At 35.2% G+C, this 24,713-nt stretch overlaps 1 protein-coding gene across 2 annotated transcripts in view; it reads left to right on the top strand.

Moving 5' to 3' along the window:
• Positions 1-24,713, top strand: part of RALYL (RALY RNA binding protein like) — a 367,232-nt gene that overhangs the window by 292,031 nt on the left and 50,488 nt on the right. For both annotated transcript variants that reach the window (XM_041412786.1, XM_041412787.1), the window contains 2 exons: positions 5,268-5,343; positions 23,299-23,331. In XM_041412786.1, the coding sequence (XP_041268720.1) occupies positions 5,268-5,343; positions 23,299-23,331 (109 nt within the window). The remainder of the gene's footprint in view (positions 1-5,267; positions 5,344-23,298; positions 23,332-24,713) is intronic.

The following is a 24,713-nucleotide window of genomic DNA, read 5'->3' on the forward strand; positions in this document are numbered from 1 at the left end:
ATACCTCCCTCTGTATATAGATTGTACATTCACTGTGTGAATTCCTTCCTATATCCTAATTTAAATTACTATATCTTCCATTAAATGTTGGTCTGTTTCCAGCTTCTCTGGACATACACAATGATACAGGTTTTTTATCAAAAATTTAAGTCAAATAAGTGTAGAATTGGTCAAGGAATATCTCAATTTCTGTAACCATTCACAAGAATGTATGGAAGAATGCCTAATGGAGCTAAGTCTTAGAAAATAATCTTTTGAGCTCTGAAGGTATTTGGACTTTTCTTAGCTCCAGGTTTTGGTTTCCCGTCTATCTGACATGGATCCCACACTCAGAGGTCACATCCTTAATATTAAACTACAGGTACTAATTATAGTTATGTGGATCTGTTCTCTTTCACTGGGCAAAATTCCTGCAGTGGTCTCTAGCTCATGTCCATTCTCTACCTATATTCTGAAATCACATGAGACAGTACTTGTAAACTGTGGCTAAAAGTTATGGAAAGAAACAATTTAACAATTTAATACAACAGATAAAATAGTATTAATGCCTTGAAAGGGCTCCATTTAATATTGTAGGTTAGAGGTAGCCTGAGGCACAGGCTCTGCATTGGCAGCAGAAATCCAAAATCCCCGTTTTCATGAATTGAGTTAGTGCCTGTTGAAGCTTCTTGTTTGTGGCATTTGTTTTTGCAAACCAAAATTATTTTGGTTTTGTTTTTTCTTTTAAAGAATCTTTTAAAGAAATTGAAGGGCAAGGATACCAAGAAATACTGAAATACTTCTAGGGTATGAATGGTCTTTAGGTATCATTGCTTGCACTTACAAAGCCTGTTTTAAGTCTGCTGTTGTCTTCAGCACCAGATTGTCAGATCTGTCAGATTACTTTGCCAGTAATCTGGGAGCAAAGCATAAGGACTAGCAGATACTGCCTCTCCAAAGGTGGGATGTTCATGTCTGGAGGAGGTAGGTTGTCAGTGGCAGGAAATGGTGATAGGAGAAATGTAGATCATGCTCTGTTGAGTTGTCTTTTCTGACAATTTTATGTAGCCACGCAATACAATGAATGCCCTTCTAAATGGTAATCATGCTCTTTTTTTAATTATTTTTATGTTTTGTCATTAAACACCAGGAATTTTCAGTATGATTACAAATAAAAATACTATGCTCAAAATCAGGTCTATTCTTCTGATGACACACAACCTTGAATGAAATCTAAATCTCATTATTTGACTAAGCTATGCCATGATAACAAGAAAGTGTAGAACTAAAAATGGACTTCTTTTGATAAAGAGTGTAATTTCATTTGATTCTGAAAGCACATAAAACCAGGATGCTGCATTACAATGTGTTGTTTTCTGCATATTCACTTTTACATTCATAATGTTTCCGTAGTATTTTGAATTTCAGTGATGAATTTATCTTGGTATTGATATCTTCGTGAACATTTCTAGTATACAAGCTGAGAAAATAATGTCCCTGGGCTGCTCCATTCCCACATAGGAAAGGTCCCTGTAAAGCTCTCTCTTCTCCAGGCTGAACAACCCCAGCTCTCTCAGCCTGTCTTTATAGGGGAGGTACTCTATCCCTCTGATTATCTCGGTGGCCCTCCCCTAGACTTGTTTAAAAAGGCCCACATCCTTATGCTGGGAGCCCCAGAGCTGGACACAGTACTTTGAGAGCAGAGCAGAGAGGCAGAATCCCCTCCCTTGCCCTGCTGGCCACACTGCTTTTGATGAAGCCCAGGTTGCAACTGGCTTTCTGGGCTGCAAGCGCACATTACCAGGTCACATCAAGCTTCTCATCTTTACTCCCTAACCCTGCTCTTAATCTGTTCTCTGCCCAGCCAGTGTTAGTGCTTGGGATTGCCCAGACCCAGGTTCAGGACCTTCAACTTGGCCTTGTCGAACTTCATAGTGTTCCCGCTGGTCACCTCCTCATGCCTATTAAGGTCTCTCTAGATGGCATCCCTTGCCTCCAGTGTCCACACAGCTTGGTGTCATTGGCAAACCCACTGAGGGCACACTCAATGCCACTGTCTGTGTTGCCAAGAAAGATGTTAAACTGCAACAGCCCCAATACTGATCCCCAAGGAATGCCACTCGTCATTGGTCTTCACTAGAAAATCTACCAGTTTAATAAATTTTTGAGCAGGACCATGAGCCATATCTTCATCCATCAGGTGCCAATTCATCAAATCCATGCCTCTCCAGAAGAAATGTGAATGTCTGTGTCCCCTGTAAAAGAAGTTGTCTGGTACATATTCATGTGCAAGTGTAGTAGCTAATTTGACAGCTTAAGGAGTGACATGTTTCTGCATTCCTTGGGGTGGAATCATTAGCACAGGTGAATCTCTGTGCTGCTGACAGCAAATTTATTTGACACAGAGTTTATGATCTAGTAGATGTAAATGTCTGCTGTTAAACCAATGATGGATGAAGGAAGAGAACAGCTTATCTCACAAGATTTCCAGTTGGGATAGAAATAATCTATCTTGCGAAATGTTGACAAGTTCACTTCTAATCTTAGTTAGAAAATTGAGGCTGGAAGAGATAGTGCTGAAAAAATAATGGGGTGAAAATCTTTTCTAACTTTTCAAAGCATTTCCTACATCCATTCTTAACTTGCTACAAAGTGCTTTGGGAGTTGCAGAGCTATTCAATCACTTTCATATTAACAGAAAAGCTCCATGTGCACAGCTTTTCTAAGAACTATTTCCTGTGCTAAAGAGAATTTTGGCTATTACTATCAGTATAAAGTAGTTCACTGTTTAGAGATTTATTTAAGTGTGAGGGAATCTTAACTGATTCTGAACAGCTTTGCCACTGTGCCTCTTACAGTGTCACCTTTCTGACATTTTTGATTGAAATAAAGAGAACACATAACTAACAGCCTTTAGCTTCTACACTACTCAACTTTTTTAAAAGTGGGTTTTGTAGAGCTGCAAATGTAGGTCTATAAGAACAGTCATCAAGATAGTATTGATCTGTCCCAGGAGGATATGAAAAAAGTTTTTAAAACCTGTAAATAAGGGTATAAGGAGAAGAATGTTTAAGATATACCTCTGAAACAGTAGCAGATGAGAGATGAAAAATATGTGAAGATTATGGTATTGTGAAGAGGATACCACAGCCTGAGATATTTCCCAAGAGCAGATTAAAATTCTACTATTTTTTCCTTAATATCTGTCCAACTTGTAGTAGGAGATTGTGAAAGCCAACACAGTCAATGACCTTAAACTGACATATAAAAATAGTATGAAAAGGTCTAATTATTGCAAAGGTCACAGGATAAAAATTTTGTTTCAATTCTGTTGTTTCCAGGAGCCGATGGAAATGCAACAGAGCTATCAAAATTCCTCAGTGGCTTTCAGAAATTCTTGGCATTTACTTTGTTCATTCAACATATTAGAATTTATATATCTTGCAATAAGGGCATCATAGTTGAACTTATAAACAAATGGAAGACAAAAAAAATATATATCTAATAAAGCACTTGCTAAAATTAAGGGAAGGAAAGCATTTCAAGGAGGCATGAAAACTGTCTCCAAATGAAACAAGAAAATTGCTATTTTATGAAAAATTATGATTTAGTAGCATACGGCTCCTACAGAAGAAACTGAAGTAAGATTTAACACCAAAATACTTTATATAAGGAAAATGTTGCTTAAGTATTTTATATTACATATTTCTACATAAAAGCATTTTATATGAGGTCATTGTATAATTTTAAATACATACCAACTGAGCTCAAAATACCAAAAACAAGTGTAAAATCTTTAAAATTCTTTTAAATAGTTGAAGTTTGAAATTTCCATTGGCAAAATATTTTCTGTCAAAAAGAAGTCTAAGGGACATGCATTTTCAATAATCCTGATTGTTAAAAAAGGTCAGATCAGGAGCTTTTTATTATTTTTGTGTGAAATAAAAGTATCCAATCAATAAGTCTCAGGCTTTTACTTCAGCTTTTGAGGTCAAAAATAATAAATAAAAATGTTTGAGCTTTTAGTATCACTTCACTGAGCAGTGTTTATCCCTACTCCTACACCTTATCTTTCTACATCTCCCTCCACCCCAGTCAATTTCAGGTTAAAACAGAATTTTCAGGTTAAAATAGACCTTACTGAAAACATACGTTTTCTTGCAAACCTCAACCACCACATGATTCCACATTTAATAGGATATGATGTTCTGTCACAACATTTTTACCCTAAAATAATTCTGATTATTTTGTTGAGTTACTCATTTTTTTATATTATTGAAGCTGAGAAGAGATTTAGCTGTAGTATCCCACAAATTGCATGAAATTTGTTTCCTAAACAAAAGTTTCACTTTATCCATGTGATTCAGTGTAAAGTTGGTTTTGCAACATTTAATCAGAATGGAGGAGCTTTTTCATACAGATTTGTTTTTATACAGACAGCTTCCTAAGCTCCAGAAGGTATTCTCCACAGAAGGGTCTCTGCTCTTTTCTCCACATATAACTGTTTTAGCAATCATAATGAGACATCTATCTCCTGGTATGTCTTTGAGCATGATTCAAATGAAGAGACAAATTTGAGAACAAAAATAATGTCTATAGAAGTTATATAGCTATATATCTCTATAGAAGCTCTATATCTATATATCTATATCAAGCTTATATCTATATTAGGCTGACTTTCTTTTATATTTCAAACATAAATTTACAGGTAGAATATAAGTGAACTTTGAAAGTGTTCACAAGATTTCTGATCTTGTTGAGAAGAATAAGTATCTGCTTAAGAGAAAACACTTGCAAACCCAGATTTTCTCATTCTCCAAGGAGTGATGCATTTGGGATGGGAAATCGATACTTTCTGAGTGGATGATAGAGTAGCAGTTAAAGATCAGTGTGCATTTCTTTAGATCCTAAAGGGAAATCTTCAGAACAATTGCAATACTCCTCAACAGAATATGACTTGAGATCATAGTTTATTTCACCATCTAAGTTACTATCCAATCTTCTCTATTAGAAATACATTATTGGCTTCATCAAGTAGAAATTTCTGTGTTTAAAAAATGTAATTTCTCTCTGTTAACAAAAACTGGTATTTTGACTAAAATCCTTATGCATTACAGTAAAAAATTTTTGGAAACTTTTATGGCATCAATTCAGAAGAGGTAAAAAGTAGACAGGTGTTTAAGGTATGCTGTTCCTTTTCACTGCCTCTTACTCATTTTCAGGGACTTGAAGGTGCCTTTGCAAACTTCCAGATGTTTGACTTACTGATATAAAATGTTTTCTTTCAGATATCAACATGGCAGGAGAACCAAAACCATACAGACCAAAACCTGGCAACAAGCGGCCACTTTCAGCACTTTACAGGTAAGTGAGATTTCACTTGAACTTACCTGAATACAATTTTTATCAGAAAAATTATGGTAACCTAAAATGTATCTCCCAATGGCACTGTGCAATGTTTACCAAAATTATAATGAAATCTGAGTACTTATTAATGCTCCCACTCCTAGTACTATTATTAATTTTTTTTTCTTTCTTAATTGAGTGTTATTTAAACTTTTAGTCCTTATGATTCTGTGCTTGGCTATGGACTCATTTTTGTGACTTTTTTATTTGCAATGATCAGTGAAATAACTAACAATTTCAGAGACAGATTTTTTTTGTCAAGGGTGAGAACCAAGTTTGGACTGGATTTCTTCCTTGGCTGTTCAGGAGGGTATTGATAGTGTCTTTGTCCTATTCCCAGGTGCCTTTTGTCATAGAACTTTTCCAAACTTGAGGAAACATCCACTTTTTTTTCCAAATCAATTATGTTTAGTGAAGCATTACCGATTGTTAGGGCTACCATGCACACATGTATTTCTGCTCAATAAACCTTACATCTCACAAAAGTACTTCAGAATTTATGCTCCAGATCCATGGAAGGAATTAAGGCTGATTTCTACTGTAGCTGAAATGTAGAGAGACTGGCTCTGAGAGCAACAACTCAGGAGTGAAATCAGACACATTGAAGAAGTATTTTTTCACGCCTTGTCTGGTCTGAAAACTTCAGATGAAAATTTGAGGGTGGCATCTCAGAATAAGACAACCAGAAGCATTTTAGGTCTGAGCCTCCATGCTACATAGAAGAGATTTGAAGTTTTATCATATAGCTGTCCTCAGCTGAAGTGATAGAAATATTATTTTTGGAGAAGAGAATCCCTGTTTCATCATTACTCTCAACTACAAAACTCTGTAGGTGTTCCTGGTAACCTTGGTCTACTCTGTCCCTGTTCCAGTATTTCAAAAGATTTTAAAAGATGTTCTGTGATTTCTGCCATTTATGTTCATTTCTACCTCTGAGCTTTTGAAGGCTTTCTCACAAATACTTGTTCTACAGAAAAGATAGGGATAAGAGAGACCTGTGGAAAGTTCTAAAGGAATTTTAAAGAGGAAAAATATCTTAGATTGTGTCCTTTCATGGATGTAGTGCAAACTATTTCTCTAGAAGATCATGAGGCTTTTATGAGCAACTAAGAGAATCCTTCCATTGCTCCCTTCATCTTAATTTTGCCTCTGCTCTGGCCTTGTAAGACCCCACCTGGAGTACAGTGTCCTGCTCTGGAGTACTGAGCACAAGAAAGGACTTACAGGGGGCTCATAAAATAGAACACCTTTTTACATGGGTAGATAGTGATAGGATAAAGGGAGAACAATTTTCCACTAAAAAAGAAGGGATGTAGATTAGATGTTAGGAAGAAATTCTACACTCAGAGGACAGTGAGGCACTGAAACAGAATGCCCAGGGTAGTTGTGGGTGTCTCATTGTAAATATTCAGGGCCAGGTTGGATGGGGTCCTGAGCAATCTTATCTGGTGGATGCCATCCCTGCCCATGGTGTGATGGCTGTAACTAGATGACCTTTAAGGTTCCTTCCAACCCCCTTTACCATTCTATGGTATGGTCCCTTCCAACACAAACCATTCTCTGATTGTATGATAACAAGGAACTTTTATTATCTCGGTGTCGCTTAACCTAATATGTGAAAAGATCAGTGATTAAGAAAGTTTTGGCAACACTGGGAACATTTACTTATTTCAGAACCCTGTAACTGGTTCTGACTGGGATGGAGTTAACTTTCCTCATAGAATCCTATAAGTGTTTTGGATTTGTTTCTAAAACATACCAATGTTTTGCCTGTTGCTGAACAGTGCTTGCACAGCCTCATGATTTCCTCATTTTCCTATTCTGCCTTTGTAATTAAGAGGCTTGGTGTGGGCAAGAAGTTATGAAGAAATATATCTGAGACAGCTGACCCAACCTGGCCAGAGAGACATTCTCTCATATAGTCAGAAATAAAAATTGGGAAGGTGTTTCTTCCAAAGCAGCTGTTGCTTGGAGATTGCCTGGACAGCTTATGGGACGTGAAAAGTAATTGCCTTTGCACCACTTGGATTTTTTCCCTTCTCCCTTCCCCTATTACACTGCAAATATCTCAGTCCATGAGGTTTTTCAACTTTTGATCTCTCCTTCATCCTGATAGGGGACAATGGTAGGGGAGTGAGACAGTGACCATGTGGGTGCTTAGCTGCAGGCCAGGATCCACCCACAAGACTGAGACAGATAAGAGGGAAGTAGTTACAGTAGACTTGATTTTCACTAAGAGAGACATTGGTTAAAAAATTTAGTTGTCACAAAATAGTCACTGTTAAAAGGAAGGACTGTAAGTAGAAAGAGGATAACAGATTTCTGAAAGGACAGAATTAAATGAGTTCAGAGTTCTGGTGAGTAGAACGATTCTTGGAAAGAAATTTGAGGGACAAAAGAAGTGCAGAAAATCTTGCACTGAATGTGCTTAATGTAGAACATAAAATTCTCCTGAAGCAGAAAAAAATCAAAAGAAAAATATGACAGCATCAACTTTCTCTAACATTCTAAAAATTGAAAAGGAATTGTACAAAATGTGGAATCAAAACACCATGACTGGAAGTAGAAAAGAAGAGCAGAGTCATCCTACAGGATGTCAGAAAGGTTAAAGTACATAATAGTATGAAAGATAACAAAAACTTTTCATTAGAGTAACATCCTCTGATTTTTAGTTAGGAGGAAAAGAGAGCAGATGATACAGAAAAGACTCCTTTTACTTCATCAAAAGCAATTAACTGATCAGCTATTAAAGAAAATAAATTTTTACCAGAGGGTATGCAATAAAAAAATTGGCTAACCAATGTTTGACTAAGTGAATTTGATGGAAATGATCTGATCATGTTGATTGTAGTGTGTTCAAAGGATTAGCTGAATCTGTGTGTGGACTATTAGTGATTCCTTCCAAAAACTTATGGATGTCTTGTAAGGTAAGAAACAGTGGGTATGGGAAGGTGCTATATCTATTTTTGAGAAGAAGAGATCGAGAAAATTATTAGATGAGACTAGCTTTGATTCTAAAAAATGTACTAAAACACATTATTAGAAATCAATTTATCAAGACCAAGAAGTTAATAAATTGGTTAAAACATCAGGAGCATATTATGCTGAAGCAACATAATTTCCTTCTTTGACAAGACAGCAAATTTAATGTAAAAAGAGATGTGCTATAAAGACATTGTCATGGTTAAGCAGTGACATTCCCAATTTAGTACCCTCTGAGACTCTCCCAAATGAGATTCCACTTGCTTGCTCACATCCCTTTCCTTTCCCCTTCCTATTCCAGGGATAGAGTTGAGAATTGGAGGCACAAAGGGGTGAAAATTGCAGTTTTAGACAAGAACAATTTACTGGAAACAGAAATTAAATTAAAAAAAAAAAAAAAAGAAAAAAAAAAAAGGAACAGTGGCAGCAAAAATATTAATAACAAAAGGTGTAAGATAAAAACTATTTACACAGAAAGCCCGTGACCAATACCAACCAGCTTTTCCACACCACACCACACCATGCCACACTTTGTCCCAACTGGAAAAGGAATGCCTTTCTTTCCAGAAACCAGAGAAAAAGTCCTTTTCCCCTGTCCCTGGCAGTGGTGTAAAATGGTGTTCAACAATATTGGGGTGATGGCCAGGCCCATTCAGCAGAGCACACAGCAACCCACAGCTCCTGGGCTCAAGCAGTCCGATCCAGTGGGCTCAGTATCCTGGCTGCTGGGACCACAGACACACACCACCACTCCTGGCTACTGTAAAAAAATAACTCTGTCCTGGATGAAACCAGGATTAAACAAGCTTTGACGCTTACTTTTCAGTTTTTATAAGCATGTTCGGGAAAGTTTTGTAGAAGAAACTGTCTTAAGGTAGACATCCAATGGAAAAACAGTGACTGTGTACAACACAGTATTAAGGGATATAACTGTTACCTTTTCAGTTTCCTTTCTTACAGATTTTTAAATGATATTTCCATGTGAGACAACATAAAGAACAATTTTAAGATAAGCAAGCAGGAGCGCTGCACAGGCTTGCAGGGTTTTGTTTACTTTGAAGTACCTGAGGCTTCAAAAAGGTTCAAAGAACTTTGCATTTATGAAAAGAAGTTTGTATCACATTTATAGGTGGATATACACATAAGTCCTTACAGAGCAACTGATGTCTATGATGTGTTATAACCTCATAATTTGCTTGTGTGTCCAAGTCATTAGATTCATTTTTTCCTGTAATGGTATAATACTCTTTGATATCTCAGTTCAGGACCTACATTCCTTTATTTTAACTTTTCTAGTTTTATTATCTGTGTGAAAATAATCTCATTTAATCTTACCTATGTGAAATTTATGAGCCTAAATGTGATACACAAAACTTTTTTTAGGTGCAAGATAAGATATAATAATAATAATAATTATTATAAGATATATTATTATACAGGCTATAATTATAAGAATAATAAAAGGACTTCCATTTTATGTTTAGGCCTTAAAAATATTTTGAGAACACTAAGTCTTTACTTCAGAAAGCTGTTAAACACATTATTAATTTTAAGCATGCTCATTGAATATCTTAAAATGTACTTAGAGTAGTGCTCAGGAATGAGTTAAATTCTAACATAGCTGTAATCTCCATCACCCTCTATCCTAATCTACATTGCATTGAGGGGCGACCTAAATCCCATAAGATTCAAAATTGTCCTTAATTTTCTTTTTAGCACATCACTTCTGCAGAAAATCACATGCTTAAAAAATCTGCATCTTAAAATTGTTTTGCATCTTGTTGTACTGGTCTAGCCTCCAGCAAAAATTAATTGTACCAGCAGCACATCGTAGTATCTTTGAAACACAAGGTGAAGATTGAAGGTGCTGACACAAATGTGTTAAAGCACTCTTTGGGAGCAATGTTTTGGTAAAATAAAACATCACACTTTGTCTTTTTCATTTAGTGGTGTTTTGATCAGTATTTCATTAAAGAAACTCTTTGTCACCATATGAAAGCCCATTTACTGTTTTTTTTCCTGTGTTTACTCTCCAACATACCAAAGTAGAATCAACATAAGTACTCTGATAGACTGTTATTCTGCTTCTCTTCATCATAAAATGTTTTAATTATTTGTTGTTTATTTCAGTCCACTACCATGTTATATGGCATATTAAATACATGCCTGAAAGCTTTTTCTCCATTTCGGAACCATTCCCAGTTGCTCAAGGAGTGGACCCAAGCCTCAGGACAGGTGGAGCAGAGCCGCCATGCACATACTGCCTGTGTCCCACCTTTCCTCAGGACATGCAGTGTGTCCTTTCTCTATGGCTGACATCTTGGGAGCTGGCTAAAAGTCCTATCTGGCACCTCTCTGATAGTAACAAGGTTGAGAGGGTTTGAGAACGATGACAAGGACACCTACTTTTGAGGCTTTTGAAAAAAAAACAAAAAACAGTGTGCTACAGGCAGGCAAAATGGTGCCATTTTTATTGCCATAAAAATGAGCACAATTACTGCAGGCTCTGCTGCAGGAGGTGGTGGTGGGGATCTGCTGGAGATCACATGAGGCATGGGGAGTCAAAACCAGAGTAGTGGTACTGGTACAACTGAGAGCACAGTGTCCCATATCACATCCAAGTGCTTTCTGAGAAAGCTAGTTACTCAGCAAATCCCCAGGGTCAAAGTGATATTTGTACAAGGCGGCAAAGCAGGGGACTAGGATTTGGAAGAAAAATGGAAAGGCAAGTTACTGGGCACTGCCAGAGTATCTAGTCAATATCTTTGCTCTACACAATTTAATGTTATAGTTGACCTATAAACTTTTTTAATACTGTTTTATCCAAGAAAAATAATCCCTATGTGGATTGTTTTCATCCTTGCCAAACTTCAAGCTTCTTTGGAGTGCCACAAGAAAACTGGTAGGCCCCAGTGTCACATCTTGAAGACTCAGTGGAGAGTTATTCAATCCCCAGTGTTCCAGTATTCCTATTGCTGTCTGGGAATGAAGCTGGCTGGCCTGAGATCCATCCTGCTGAGGCACATCCTGGAGTAAGGCAATTAACAGAATGGATTTAGTGAATAGCTTCACTAAAGAAAGCCAGGAAAAACTGAGTGAAATGGACTCTCACTGTGTTGGCTTGGCTGTGACCAGAACCAGAGCTGAGTTCCCACAGCACTGCCCAGATGTAGCACACGGTGACCATGCAAAGGTTTCCCTCCAGGAAAAGTTTTTTTTCCAGCTGTTCTCTGAAATTTCAGGTGTACAGTTCAGCACTCTTTGAGTGGTGTTAGCACAGTGATTTCCCATTACCAATCACTTTGTCACGTAATGCAATTGAAATGTATATTTAACACACCTGATTTCACTTGCTGTTAATTATCTACATTAAACAGCCTTTACTTTACAGTTTCATAACTCCCATGGCCTCTGGAACAAATTATTTTATTTAAATGTCTAATATTAGTATACTAGAAAGGGATATTCTTTCATTTACATGGTATGGTTATTTTTTATGTTAACTATTTTTTTTTGACACAAACATTTTATCAATTTCCTCAGTACATTTTACTTGTATAATGTCTATCACAAAACTGTTTTTGTTGCACATCTTGCATTTCCTTTGTTTTTTCAGTCTTATAGCAGAGGCTGAAAGAATTGTTTACAGTCATTCTCTACTTTCCCTCTGCTTCTTACATTTATTGTAAATACCCTTTATAGAGTTTGGTGTGGTCTGGTTTGCCTCAGAGCCATCCATTATTTTGAGTTGCTTTTCTGAACACTCCTGAGCACCCTTCATTTCAGGAAAAAGTGTGAAAAGGACGCTGATGAGCAACTTGATTTTGTCTTCTAATATAGGAATCTTCTTGAGATCATTCCTCCCACTTGAAAATGTTAACATAAACTCAACAAATTCTGTGCCAAACAAGCATTACCATTCCATTAGAATACTGCAGGATTTTGCATCACAACTGTAATAGTGTGCCACTGATAGTGTATTATCAATCTTTTTAAACCTGTCATATAATGATAGTAACTGCAGGTATAAGTATCTTTCTAATAGAATACTGTCCTAGATTTCCAACAATATTTTTGTTTATATTTTCTTTTTCTTAATGAACTTGTGTGTCTACCATTATTACAGATCTACAAGAGACTAAAGACACAGTCCAGAAAACAGAAAACAAACCTAATCAAGTATTTTCTGATACTTTAGTCTTACATTAAATTGTGGTTACAACTCCTACATTATTCTGTACGCTGAATGAAAAAAAAAATATGCTTATGGAACATAATTTTTCTATGACTGTGTCACATTAAGACTATATAGTGTGATATTTTCTTTTGAATCAAAATTATTCTTTTTCTACAGAAATGCATCCTCCTGATGCTTTTGATTACCTTTCTTTATGAGAAAAGCTATTATATTTCAATACAGTGGAATGGACCTAAGATAAATGTTGTTCTGCAGCTCTTCTCCTAACAAAAGATTTAGCTTCTATAAAAAATTCCCACATTTCTAGATATGTTTAAATAGAGAGATTTTAAGTCCAGTAGGATATTATTTACATTCATTTCATCAAAGAATGTTGCCAGTGGTTTTGTTACAGTAATTTCTGTACAGAAAAAATATAATTTAGTTTCAAATTCTTACCTGAATAGTGTAAATTTTGCTTGTATTGAGAATTTAAATAGTATTCTCAATTACATTTACAATCTTAAAAGGTACAAATAAAAAGCTAAAGCAGACCCGGTGATTCAATTTAAACCTTTTGTTTGTTTGTTTGTTTGTTTATTTTCTTTCAATAAAAGACACCCCATGTCAAATAACTAATATCATAGGAATAATTTTAAAAAGATCTGCTGATGGAAGGCAGCACATGCATGTCTTAATTTCTAAATTATGGTAGTGTAATTGCAATCAGTTTGATCCCACAGATGTTTAAAACAGTACATGTGCTCAGAGGGGCTGGGAAAGGCAGACAAAGGTTTAGGTTTGCCCTTTCACATGATTCAGAGTATGAATGTGCAGCACTTCATAGCTTTAGAGAGGGGGAGAAATGAGGGAGAGAAAGATATTTCAGGTCCTTAGCAACAGGAAAACCTTTTGCTTCTGTTTATTTTGAAATAAATCACAGATAAAGAAAAGGTCCAAAAGACAAAAAATGCAACTGGCATCCTGATTTCTTCATTCAGTCATATCATTCCTAACCCATGGGGTAACTCCAACAACTAGGAAAACAAAACTTTTTTTTTTTTTTTTAATCTTCCTATTAACTATTTTTAAAATATTGCTAAGTCCCCTTAAGAAGGGGACTAGGGCATGTTTTGCCTCTCAGATCATCACTATATGATAAATCTAACATTTTTCTCATGTTTGTTTGCTTTCATTCACCATCAGTTTTTAAATGATGGTGTTGACAGATCATTTAGAAGTCCTATGTAAAGACTAGCACTTGTCTTTGTAACAAACTTCCCTCAAGCTGTCCCTTAGACTTACACAGTATTTCCTCAGGTATTTTTCCTCTGTTAAGAGGATGTGACTCCAGCTTATACACATCTGCACAGGAGTTGCATCCCTCTTCCTATCTCAGTACTCTTCCTCTTACATAAGGTGATATATGGTATCACATGAATAATGCTGTCTTTTTGCACAGAACCCCAGACACCATAGTCACATTCATGTTCAGAGATTAGCAAATTTGGAGAATAGGCTGTTCACTTATTATTGCTGGGGTTTTTTTTCCTGGTGTTTAATTTTCTTCCTTAGTTTTTCCTTCTGCTATGAAACCTGAAGCAGTATACAATAAAGTACCTAACTGTGAACTTATCTCTTTTTTTTTCCATGGTTCTTAATGACTGTTTATACCACAGTAAAACAGAAAACATATCTGCAATCTTCTGATGGCATTGAAATTATTATGACTCCTTTCTTGTCCAATTGAAATAATTATGACTACTTTCTTATCTGAGAATTTTGGCTGCTAATACAAATGAAAAAACTTTGGTTTACAAATCAAAAAGTAAATTCCTAAAAGATCCAGAGTATTGATGGGTTTGCCTGCAGGCAAACAGAAATAGTAGTTTTAGTCATGCATTTGCTTTAAATCTTGACAACCTGAGGCTTATTCCTATTCTTTATTGCATGTGAGATTTCTACCCTTTATTACTGCATGGATTCTTGCATTTAATTTAAGAAATTATCACTTTGGACTCAGCATGTTGTCTTCCATATGAAGATGATGTCTTCTGTAGGTATACTGCTGCGTTTCAGTTAGACTAAAAAAGACTAGGCTAAAAAGCCTTAACATATCCAAAAAAAAAAAAAAAGTAGAAACTGCCAATACGATATTTTTCTACATTTGAATTTTAGTGAAGAAGGTATCATGGAAACAGTATCAAGAGTTGCAGACAGTGCTGTTCAGAAGCTGTCCTATTAAGTCTTGGGTTCATGACAGAGAACAGCGAAGGGCCTGTCTTGGCATTGCAAATGAACAGAGGAATTCTTCATTTTCAGGAATTTAGTAAACCCTTAATTGCTGCAGTAATCAGAGATGCAGAAGGCTGTGCTTCAGAGAACCACTTAGTGGACTTGCAATTAGGCATTGGTTCTCACATAATGCAACACCTCTAATTATACAGAAGGCTGTAATTTGGTCTGGGAGCTGCTGGTGTACTACAAGGGCATCATTTTAGTGGCTGACAGAGAGCAACAGAAATATGATGCTGAGTTATAAATTTAGTACTCTGTGAATAAATAAGGAAGGTTGGATAAGCAAGAGACTGCAACACATTTTAAAGTCTTATGAATTGTATTAGAAGAACTTTAATATATACTTAATTTGAAAGAAAATTGATTGTTCAGTAAAATTATAAATAGCATGGAAGGCTGCATGAAACACAGAGGGACAATAGCAACATATTATTATGCAGAGAATTATAAAAATAAAATTACCATGCAGCTTTATTTCTTGGTGAATTCTGTTAGTCTTGGAGCATACTGTCTGAAAATATGTTATCCACCCTACCAGAACTGATACTTAGTGCTGTTGATTCATAATGTCAAATGTAATTTTATGTTTTAAAACATAGGGTACAAATTGCATGCTTTTTTGATATTGCATGCCAGTATTCCCAAAATGTCTGGCAAAAGCATTGGCTATTTTTTTGAAAAGTAAAAAATGTATTAACAATAATATGTTGATTCCTAAAAATGAACATTTTCTAAGACCATTGGCATAAAAATGTATGTTGCATTTTTCAGTTTTGCATGAGTGAGATTATTCTAGGAAACAGCATGACAAACATGAACCTTACATTGTTAGAGAAGTGGCCCTCCTGTAACTGCTTTGAAGCGTTAGTAGTGTCATTGAGGGAAAAAGGATATCATGCCTCTGCCCTTGGGATCCTCAAAGACAATGCCTGCATTAACCTTCATCTATTTGTGACTGCAAATAGCCATGCAGCAAAGTAGTATTGATTGTGTGCATTAGATCAGTCAACACTGTTTTGTTCAACCCACCCTGAAGAAGCCATTCTAGATGGTTTTAGATCAGTACATATTGACCTGAGTGTTCTTGTTCTACTTCAGAGCAGAAGAGGGTCAGGTGAAATCAACTTCATGCAAAGAATGATTAAATGAAGTTGATCTTCTGTGAGGAAGAGGACTCTGAGGCACACTACTATGATTACTATATTTTTCTCAAAATTCTGTCTTTTGCTTGGAGCATAGTTTTTTGCAAAATTCAGCAACTAATAAAAATCATGTGGAAAGGCAAAGAAAAATTGACAGTGGCATGGAGTTATTTTCATTCTTTAGGTTTTGTTTCCTGCTCTTTCTTGAACAAAAGTACCAAACTGAGCATGTTTTGCATTTGGGAAACTTGCAAGAATCTCACTATGAATCTGAGTGTGAATTGCCTCATGACTGGAAACAGCACACAGTGATGTATGGTTAAAAACCGTTTATCTTGTAACTCTGTTTGGCAACAGAAGACTTCTCTTGGGTGGCATGGGAAGAAACTGGAATCCATTATCTAAGAAGGTTTTAAAATATAGAGTCTGAATCAATTTCACTCTAAATTACAATTTAGTTTTCCTCAGACATACTACCAGGATTTAGTCAACTATGAGAATCTATCCCCCTGTTCATGTTATCTTTGCAAGTTTTGGATTCATAAAGAAAGATGTAGCAAAATCAAACCTGTAAAATCAGAGAGGATACAGCTTTTAAATTACTTATAGCTTTTAGGTTTCCCTATCTTCTTGCACCTAAAATTTAGCCCACCCATTTAAGAATATTATTGGAAGCAACTTCCTTTTCTTCCTTTAGTTCCCCTGAGTTCTCCATGTCACCCTTTCCTACCACATCCCCAAAACCCTTCCATCCCATGTTATAACAGTAATGCATTCAGTAACCACCATGACAATGTACATTTCTATTGGTGTATCAAAACTAACTTTTGCCCATGTTGTTTTAAGTCTCATCCTAGCCTCTTGCTGCTGTGAAAGTTAGCACAGGGAAGAGGAAGTCTCTCTAAAGCACTTCCTTCCTGTACTTAAAGATACCTTTAATTCAGTTTTTCAACTGTCAAACTTCAAAGATAACCCCAAACAGATTATTAATTCCATTCTTCTAACTAATTGTAAAATGGTTATCTATCCAACCACACATGGGGTAAAAAAATCCTAGAGGCTCATGAAACTTGTACTTATGACAAGAATTTCATGTTTATAAATGATGTAAGATACACATTTTGCTATTAGGAAACTAGCTAAATTTGGTCATGTGTTGCTGCACATCAGTACGGGCTGACATCATGTATTTTTGACAGCATCCTGTGCTAAGTGTTCCCTCAAAATCTTTTCCTACAGATAGTGCTATGTTACTACCCTGTCCTGGGGTTAAGTGCCAAGTAGAACTGGTTATATAAAATGCTCTGTATTAATAGTCAGTGTTTTTTTGCAGAGTTTTTAAAAATACAATAAAATTTAATTGATTTTAATTAATTTAAAAATCTTGCATGTATTTGCTGTTGTCCAGACATGTAAAATGCTAAAAAAATTATTTATATATACATATATACATACACACACACACATATATGTATGTATATATACTGGGCCAAAATTTAATTTCTTTCACTTTGAAACACTGAAAATACTAAAGACACCTCCATCTTGCAGCATACTAAATGCAGAGTGACTGCATGAACACAAACCAAACCCAAAGGTGAGGAAGCATTCCTAGACAGAAAATCAAGCTGTCCTGTGGGGACAAACTATAATTTCAGTTTTCTTTATCACAATAAATTAAGCTGTGTAAGATCCATATCACCTACAGATGTCTTAGGAAGTTAGCTTCTTCTGGGTACAACTTTTTCCTCAAGGACTTGGAGAAAAGCTGGTGCTTCAAAAAGTGATCTAAATTATTCTCAACCTTAAATAATTAACCAAGTCAAAAAAGTCACAACATATAAAAAAATGTATCTTTTTTAATCAGTCAGAATGTGTAATGTGTTGTGATACTTTCATAAGGGACTAAATATGTATTACACATCTATTAAGGATCATGTATAGATCTGCATAGAGAAAGGCTGGTAGCCAAAGGGATAATCTTCTTTGACAATCTGTTTATCCCTAGAATGCTTACTAGTGTAGTGGCTTTCTAATTGAATAAATTCTTCAGTAATTAGTAAAATTTAGTTTTAGTACCCTTGAATATTTCAGTTGTGAACTTTGATTAACTATGATCTGAGACTAGAAGAGAGGAAGCATGTGCTGATTAAAGGACACTTCTCAATCAGCTCTGAGAAAAGATGTTTTAATATGTCCCCATAACTAGCAGTCGCTTGTTACTCAGTTCATCCTCTTTTGAATATTTTTTTGCAATACCCAGCCAACTGTCCTTCATTTCATATACGTATAAACTAGTTAAAGTAGTTCTAGTTCTCAAATTCTCACTCTGCATTTCTTTTTTAAATTTTATCACACTGAATTCATAATAATTCTTCAATTTATTAAAAAAAAAAAACATTTTAAGTCTCTTCACTGGATGATTAAAAACCAGCCTTTTTGTTCCTATTTTACATGCAGTAACCTTTTTGTTAAAATATTTTATGCACACCAATGTTAAATGAATCATAACACTGAGTGCTCCTATTATTTAATGTGGCTCTCTTTCACATTGGCATAATTCTTTGTTCATGGTCATGCTGGGGATAGATTTTATTTTGTCAGCTTCATTATGAGACTCTCATATCAGGCAATATCAAGAGCTTTAAAAATGATACTAAGTATTAGCTATCATCTGTCTTATCATTTATCCACCAAGTCAGTTACCACATCAAATGACTATGTTTGCTCTGAAAAACGACAATTTGAGCTCACAGTATGTTAATTTCCATTCATGGCTTAAGTGGTGTACTTTATTTTGTGCTAGAATCCTTACATTTCAATAAATAACAGAAGCACTTAGGTCTGTCGAATAAAAGTTCTCAAGGCACTGCAAAAACTAATACATAGTATATGTATTAGTATATGACATTATGCAATGTTCATGAAAACAACAGTTGGTTGTTGTTTTTCTAGTCTGAATTATCAATTGGAATGTCAACCACCAGATGGGAGCAGAACTTATTAAAGTTGTTAGGGACAATTGTAAAAATTGACATAAACATGTAAATTATTCCTCCTTTCTCTCTGCTTCTGAAACACTTCTGATAGATTAGATCTTCTTTACAGTCATTCTACCATTTATTTGTTCCAGAATATGACAGAGTTTCTTGATAGAGCCTGTCAACATTTATGAAGATATTTACGGAAGCTTCAGAAGACAAAATGAGCTTCTTATCCTAGTCTAGTTGACAGTGGTTACTGACAATATCCAGGAAAATTATCTTGGATTGAAATTAAGTCACGGAAACCAGAAATTGCTAGTATACACCAGCAATTGTTCTTTCAGACTCAATAGATAGCAGAAGTTATATGAAAGTATATTTCTTCTGTAAATTAAGACGGGCTTGTATTAGGCTTGCTTGCATTGAATAGAAATATTGGGAGGTAGCAAAATTTACAATGCAAATGCTTTAAAAAGAAATTAAATGACAATATATAACACTGCTTTAAAAGTTCTGAAGAAAGATGGTTTTTGATCACTTCAAACCACAAACTCAACATTCAGAGAAAAATGTATCCATGTTTGATCACTGTGAATGGAAACATAAGTTTCTTCTGAAAAGTCCCTTGGTTTGTTCTTGTCATTTTAAAATTTAATGCATTGATAAACAAGGTAAGCCATATTCTTTCAATACACATATTTCTGCTTAATCTTTGGTCCTGCTAATTCTTTGGTGCCTAAAGATGCAAAAAAGACATACTTGAGAAGTGAAAAAGTCAGCCACATCAGTCAGTCTAAATACACATTAACACTACACTGAAGTCCAAAATGCTTTACAGTTATCCTGACTTTCCTATTTTTGAATAAAAATGTTCCCAACTCCCCTGAAATCTGCAGTCACTATTCATACATTTTATAGTCAAACAGAAAATGTGTGATGTCAGCTACACAGTCAGCTAATCCGCCTCAGGAATTTTGATATGAAGGTTGTAACCTAAGATGATGACTCATCTGAAAAAATATTAGTTCCTGACCCCTTTATCTGATTCAGGGCAGATGGTTTTGTTTTTTCAACAAGTCAGAATAAGAATCCTAATAAATTCATTAAATTCCACGTTTTTCCTACTAAGTGCTTAAAGATGAAATTATATGATCTCCACAAGGAAGAATATATTGATTCATAATTAATTACCTTGGAGAATCCTTGGCTGAAATCCATTTGCTTGTGTACTGCATTGATATTGTTAGAAATGTTATTCACTTTGTCCTGTACACAGTTTTGGGAAGGAGAGGAGAGGATTCTTTAACAAGTAATTATATAGATTTATGTATCTCAGGTCAGGCCTCAAATGCAGAAAAATTCTTGCCTGTAATCTTAATAGGACAATTGTACAAGAAAGTAGAATTTACTTTGGGATCTTGCTGTCATTCCATGATTTGCTTACAAGTCAAAGAGGAATCCATATATCCTTAGTCTAGTCACATTTTCCTGTATGTGTGCCTGCAAACCTTGAAAATTTGTCCATCTGGATGTTCAGTCCGTGTCAAAGATGGAATTTAGATCATTGCCATTTATATAAGAAACTTTAGCAGCAAAGAAAATCATAAAATGCACAATTGGGTTAATCAAACCTTGTAAAATATCTCTCCAAGACAGGGTGCAAGGGGAATAACACTAAATGGGAAATTTGTAGGGTCCTTATTTTAAATGCAGTGTGACAGGATGGTAACATATCAATAGGTAGTAATTAATTTCCTCTGCCTGTTCAGTTTACAGTGACTGGTTTTAATTGAACAACTGGCATAGTGTAAAAATTCTTTTTTCTCCTGCAAAACTTATCTATTATATGTAGATAAGGAAAATCTTAGCTCAGAAAATCTTAGCTGAGAATCAAAGTGAAACACCACCTCAGTCTGCCTTGTCCCAGTAATGCTACAGATTAGCCTCCCTCCCTCCTATTCCAACTGATATATTGCCTTGGCATATTGACAAACTGGTCTTTTCTGATGGGAAAACCATTTCAGGAAAGAAAGAATCTCAATCTCTCGTGCTTCACTACCACTCCTACATAATTAATACATGATTCCCTTTGTTCACTGTCTAGCTTAGTATTTCTTGGACACAAAAATATATTTTTGCAAAGAAGACATCTGCTTTAAGATTTTTCCTGGAAGTGTATGACAGCCCTTCTCTAAACTTATCAGAATTAGTCTTTTTGCAATATCATATTTAATTTTTCAATAATTCCTCAAAACTCTGGAAAAGTCAGTGTATATTAGGTTGAAAAGAAAGGTAAAAAGTGTTTTTTATTGACAAATGTCACCAGTAAAGATTATATAAGATGTTATTTCATATTGTGTTGCAGTTTTAAACCTTTATATTATTTTTCCATATACTGAATTACCAAGTAAAAGGCCAACAGATAATTGTGTTCATTTACTATGAGGAACACTTGGACTAATTAAAAGTAATTCAGCAAATCATCTGAAACCATTTAGTCAAATATAGAGAGAGGTCAAACCTGGGGCAGCACTATTTAAATCAAATTAAATTCCAGTTTGAGAACGGACTTCAAATAGATTTTTAATTGCAGTATTTTGCCCACAGGGCATTCTATCACACACACTCTTTGTTTTCAAGTAAAATCCACCAGAATATCCTCCATCAGGGTAATTTTGATTACAACATTTATGTATTATGAAGTATGTAAGTATGTTCTAGGGCTTTCATTCTTTGGTCATTTTGCTTATAGTTAATCTCTCCTGCCAAACACTGAGTGCTTCCCCGACTGATTCATTTCGTTAAGAAGAAGAAGAGGAAACCGAAATGTGACACTAGTGCACAGAATGTGCAGGAGAGGGGTGAAACCCTTCATGAAGGACCCTGTCATTTCATTGCTCTCTGGCAGCACTGCCTGAGCACAGAGAATGCCAAGCTCAGATTTTCTTGGGACTGCCCCAACCACAAGGACATGCAGCTTTGAGCTTTTACTGTTCTTCCAGGTATATGAAAAGCCATCAGTGCTTCCTCTTCTGTTCTTCTAGTTCCACTTGGATTTGAACCCCAGAAAGCAATGGAACAGTGAGCTATAGTCATTAGGACAACAGAAAAGGGACAGTGTTTTGGATTTTAGATTATGGTAATAATTAAACTGGTCTATTGGTTTGTGAGTTTTTGCACAAAACCTTTGCTGAATAATAACAATGGAAACAGTACTGTTTTTTTACAAAGATATCTTTCATGAAACTTTTTCCCTAAAACATTTATTATTTGTTTAACACTAATGGTAATTGTTTAAAAGTAATTATATCACACATATTTTATTTTGGGACTAAATTGTTTTCAGATTTATAATTTAAATGTTCAGTTCCACATATGATACCCTTTGCTGCATTAGAAACACTTTTATTAAAGGCTACAAAGAGATATTAATGACCTGGGCATTTATTTTCTGCTCTTCCTAACACAGTTTGCTCAGTGGGAATCATCACAACAGAAATTTTTGCACATCATGTAACCACTCAAAATTACTCAGCTGCAAATATGCTTTAAACATGTTTATAAAGCATCCTAAAATCACTTACTAATGGTCTTATCAAGCAGCTGATATCAGTAAACTCAGTAAAGCCAGAACACACTAAAAAAAGTAAGTGCAGCCAGTTGCAGATACCAAAACAGGAACACTGCCTGATAGAACAGCTGAGGAGTCTTGTATCTGCCCTGGCTGGACAGAAACTCCCAGAAGAGGCTCCTGCCAATGTGCAGGTGCTGCATCTCCTCACAGCCACAGCAGGGAGGGGGAGAGCACTTTGAACCACTGGGTTTAGAACTGAGCATGATTCTGGATCTACCAAAACAGTGGCACCCAGATCCAGCACAAGGCCAATTCTGGCAAATGGGACAGAAGCTATCATAAGGATGAAGTGATCATGTCATATAAGCATAGGATGCTGGAAACCAACCCCCCCCCAAAAAATTAAAAAGGCAACAAAAAGAACAAAGTATTTCTTGTTCATGCTAGACATTCCATTAAAATATCTACACAAGTCATCTGAATCTGTGACATTCAAAGGGTCTAGATGTGCTACTTTGTAAATATTTGATTTCTAGATTAAAGTTCCATTGCATAAATGGGATTTTTTCCAAGTTAAGCGGAAACTAAAGCGGAATACTAAAAGCACCTACTAAAATGCATCAGGCCCTTCTATTGGTGCTAAATTTTGTCATTAAATAAACTTGACACCGAGAACAGCTGTTTTAAATTCATTGCACAATTGTTTTTAAACACAATAAATACCTATATTTAAATTTTTTTTTATTTACTTGACAGACTTGAATCAAAGGAGCCTTTTCTGTCCGTTGGGTAAGTAAGAATATGTATATTTTCATGGATATTTATATGTTTAACAGCCATACAATACAATTTATGAGATTATGTTGAGCATAAACATCCTATTTCGACATGATGGTTATTTACTATATTTAAGCTTATAAAATGCAGCTTTTACTCAATAAAGTCAGCAGCCATGGATATTTTCCTTCTCAAAAGGAAACTAAGTATGTTTTGCTTTTATTGACTAAACAAAACTTACACTAAAATACATATAGGAGTTAAATGTTGCATTAAAAGGTAGCTGGTTTATTAATTTATTTTCACTGACTTTATTCAGAAACCATTCTAAATATCATCTATACCACTTGTCTAAACCATGAAAAATTGATAATGTCCTTTAAAAAATTGTACTACTTCAATAACAGAAATAAAATCAAATTCATGAAATAGAAAAAAAACCCCCCACGTTTTAGCCGGATTATAAATCACTGTACTGATTTTCATATTTCAGCCATAGCTTTCATAGTGTCACAGTCACTTAAACAGTTATATGTTGTCTATATAAAAATGATAACTCATCATACTTAAAAATTTATTTTTAAATGTGTCATATTCTTAAAACATATCACTCTTCTATAAAATGTAGATTAATATATGTATTAGTGGTAATTATCTGTATTTTACTTCTGAGTCTGAATTTCACTTTCCATGTGCAGTTTTCCTTTCAGCTTCTTTCTTTAAAACTTTCCAAATAATCCTAACATTCTACCTCCCTGTTTTCCTTCAGAAGTGTGTTTTTTATGTCTTTACTCTCATCTTCCTTTGTTCACACCACACTTTGTACTATCGAGCATATGAACTGCAGACAAAAGACCCCACACAAAATATCTGTTTAAGGGTTAGCTCTACCATGTAATTATCAGCAACTTCCAAATTGTTGTACTAATTGCAGAGCTGGAAGTCAACTTCAAATTCTGAAGTGCGAAGTAAAGTTAACAAGCAAGAAAGTGTGTAAATTATGATCAAAAGAACTCTACAAATTAGCATAAACAGGACTGAGATATGCCTTTGTTTCTGTAGCATAGAGTAACTGGTTTGTTTGAGTATATTTTGGATTAATTGCTTGCTGGTTTTACTTTTTACCAACTCAAACTTATTGGAAAATATTTGGAGGGGGTATGGAGGTTACACTGCTCTTGTTTTGAATGCTTTGAAATGTTCAAATTTACTATAAAATTCAGTCACTTCTGTTAATAGCTCTCATTAGCCCAAATTGTAACTTATCCTATTAAGTTGGCTTTTTGGGGCCTCCACTCTCATGATGAAGTGATTATTCGAAAATGCCAACTTTAAGATTAAAAAAAAAGAAGTTTCATGCCGTTTTCATTGAGAAGCAAAGTTCTAAGTACAAC

Source organism: Onychostruthus taczanowskii, unplaced genomic scaffold (assembly GCF_017590055.1).
Source record: "Onychostruthus taczanowskii isolate IOZ18803 unplaced genomic scaffold, ASM1759005v1 scaffold4, whole genome shotgun sequence".
Lineage (NCBI taxonomy): Eukaryota > Metazoa > Chordata > Aves > Passeriformes > Passeridae > Onychostruthus > Onychostruthus taczanowskii.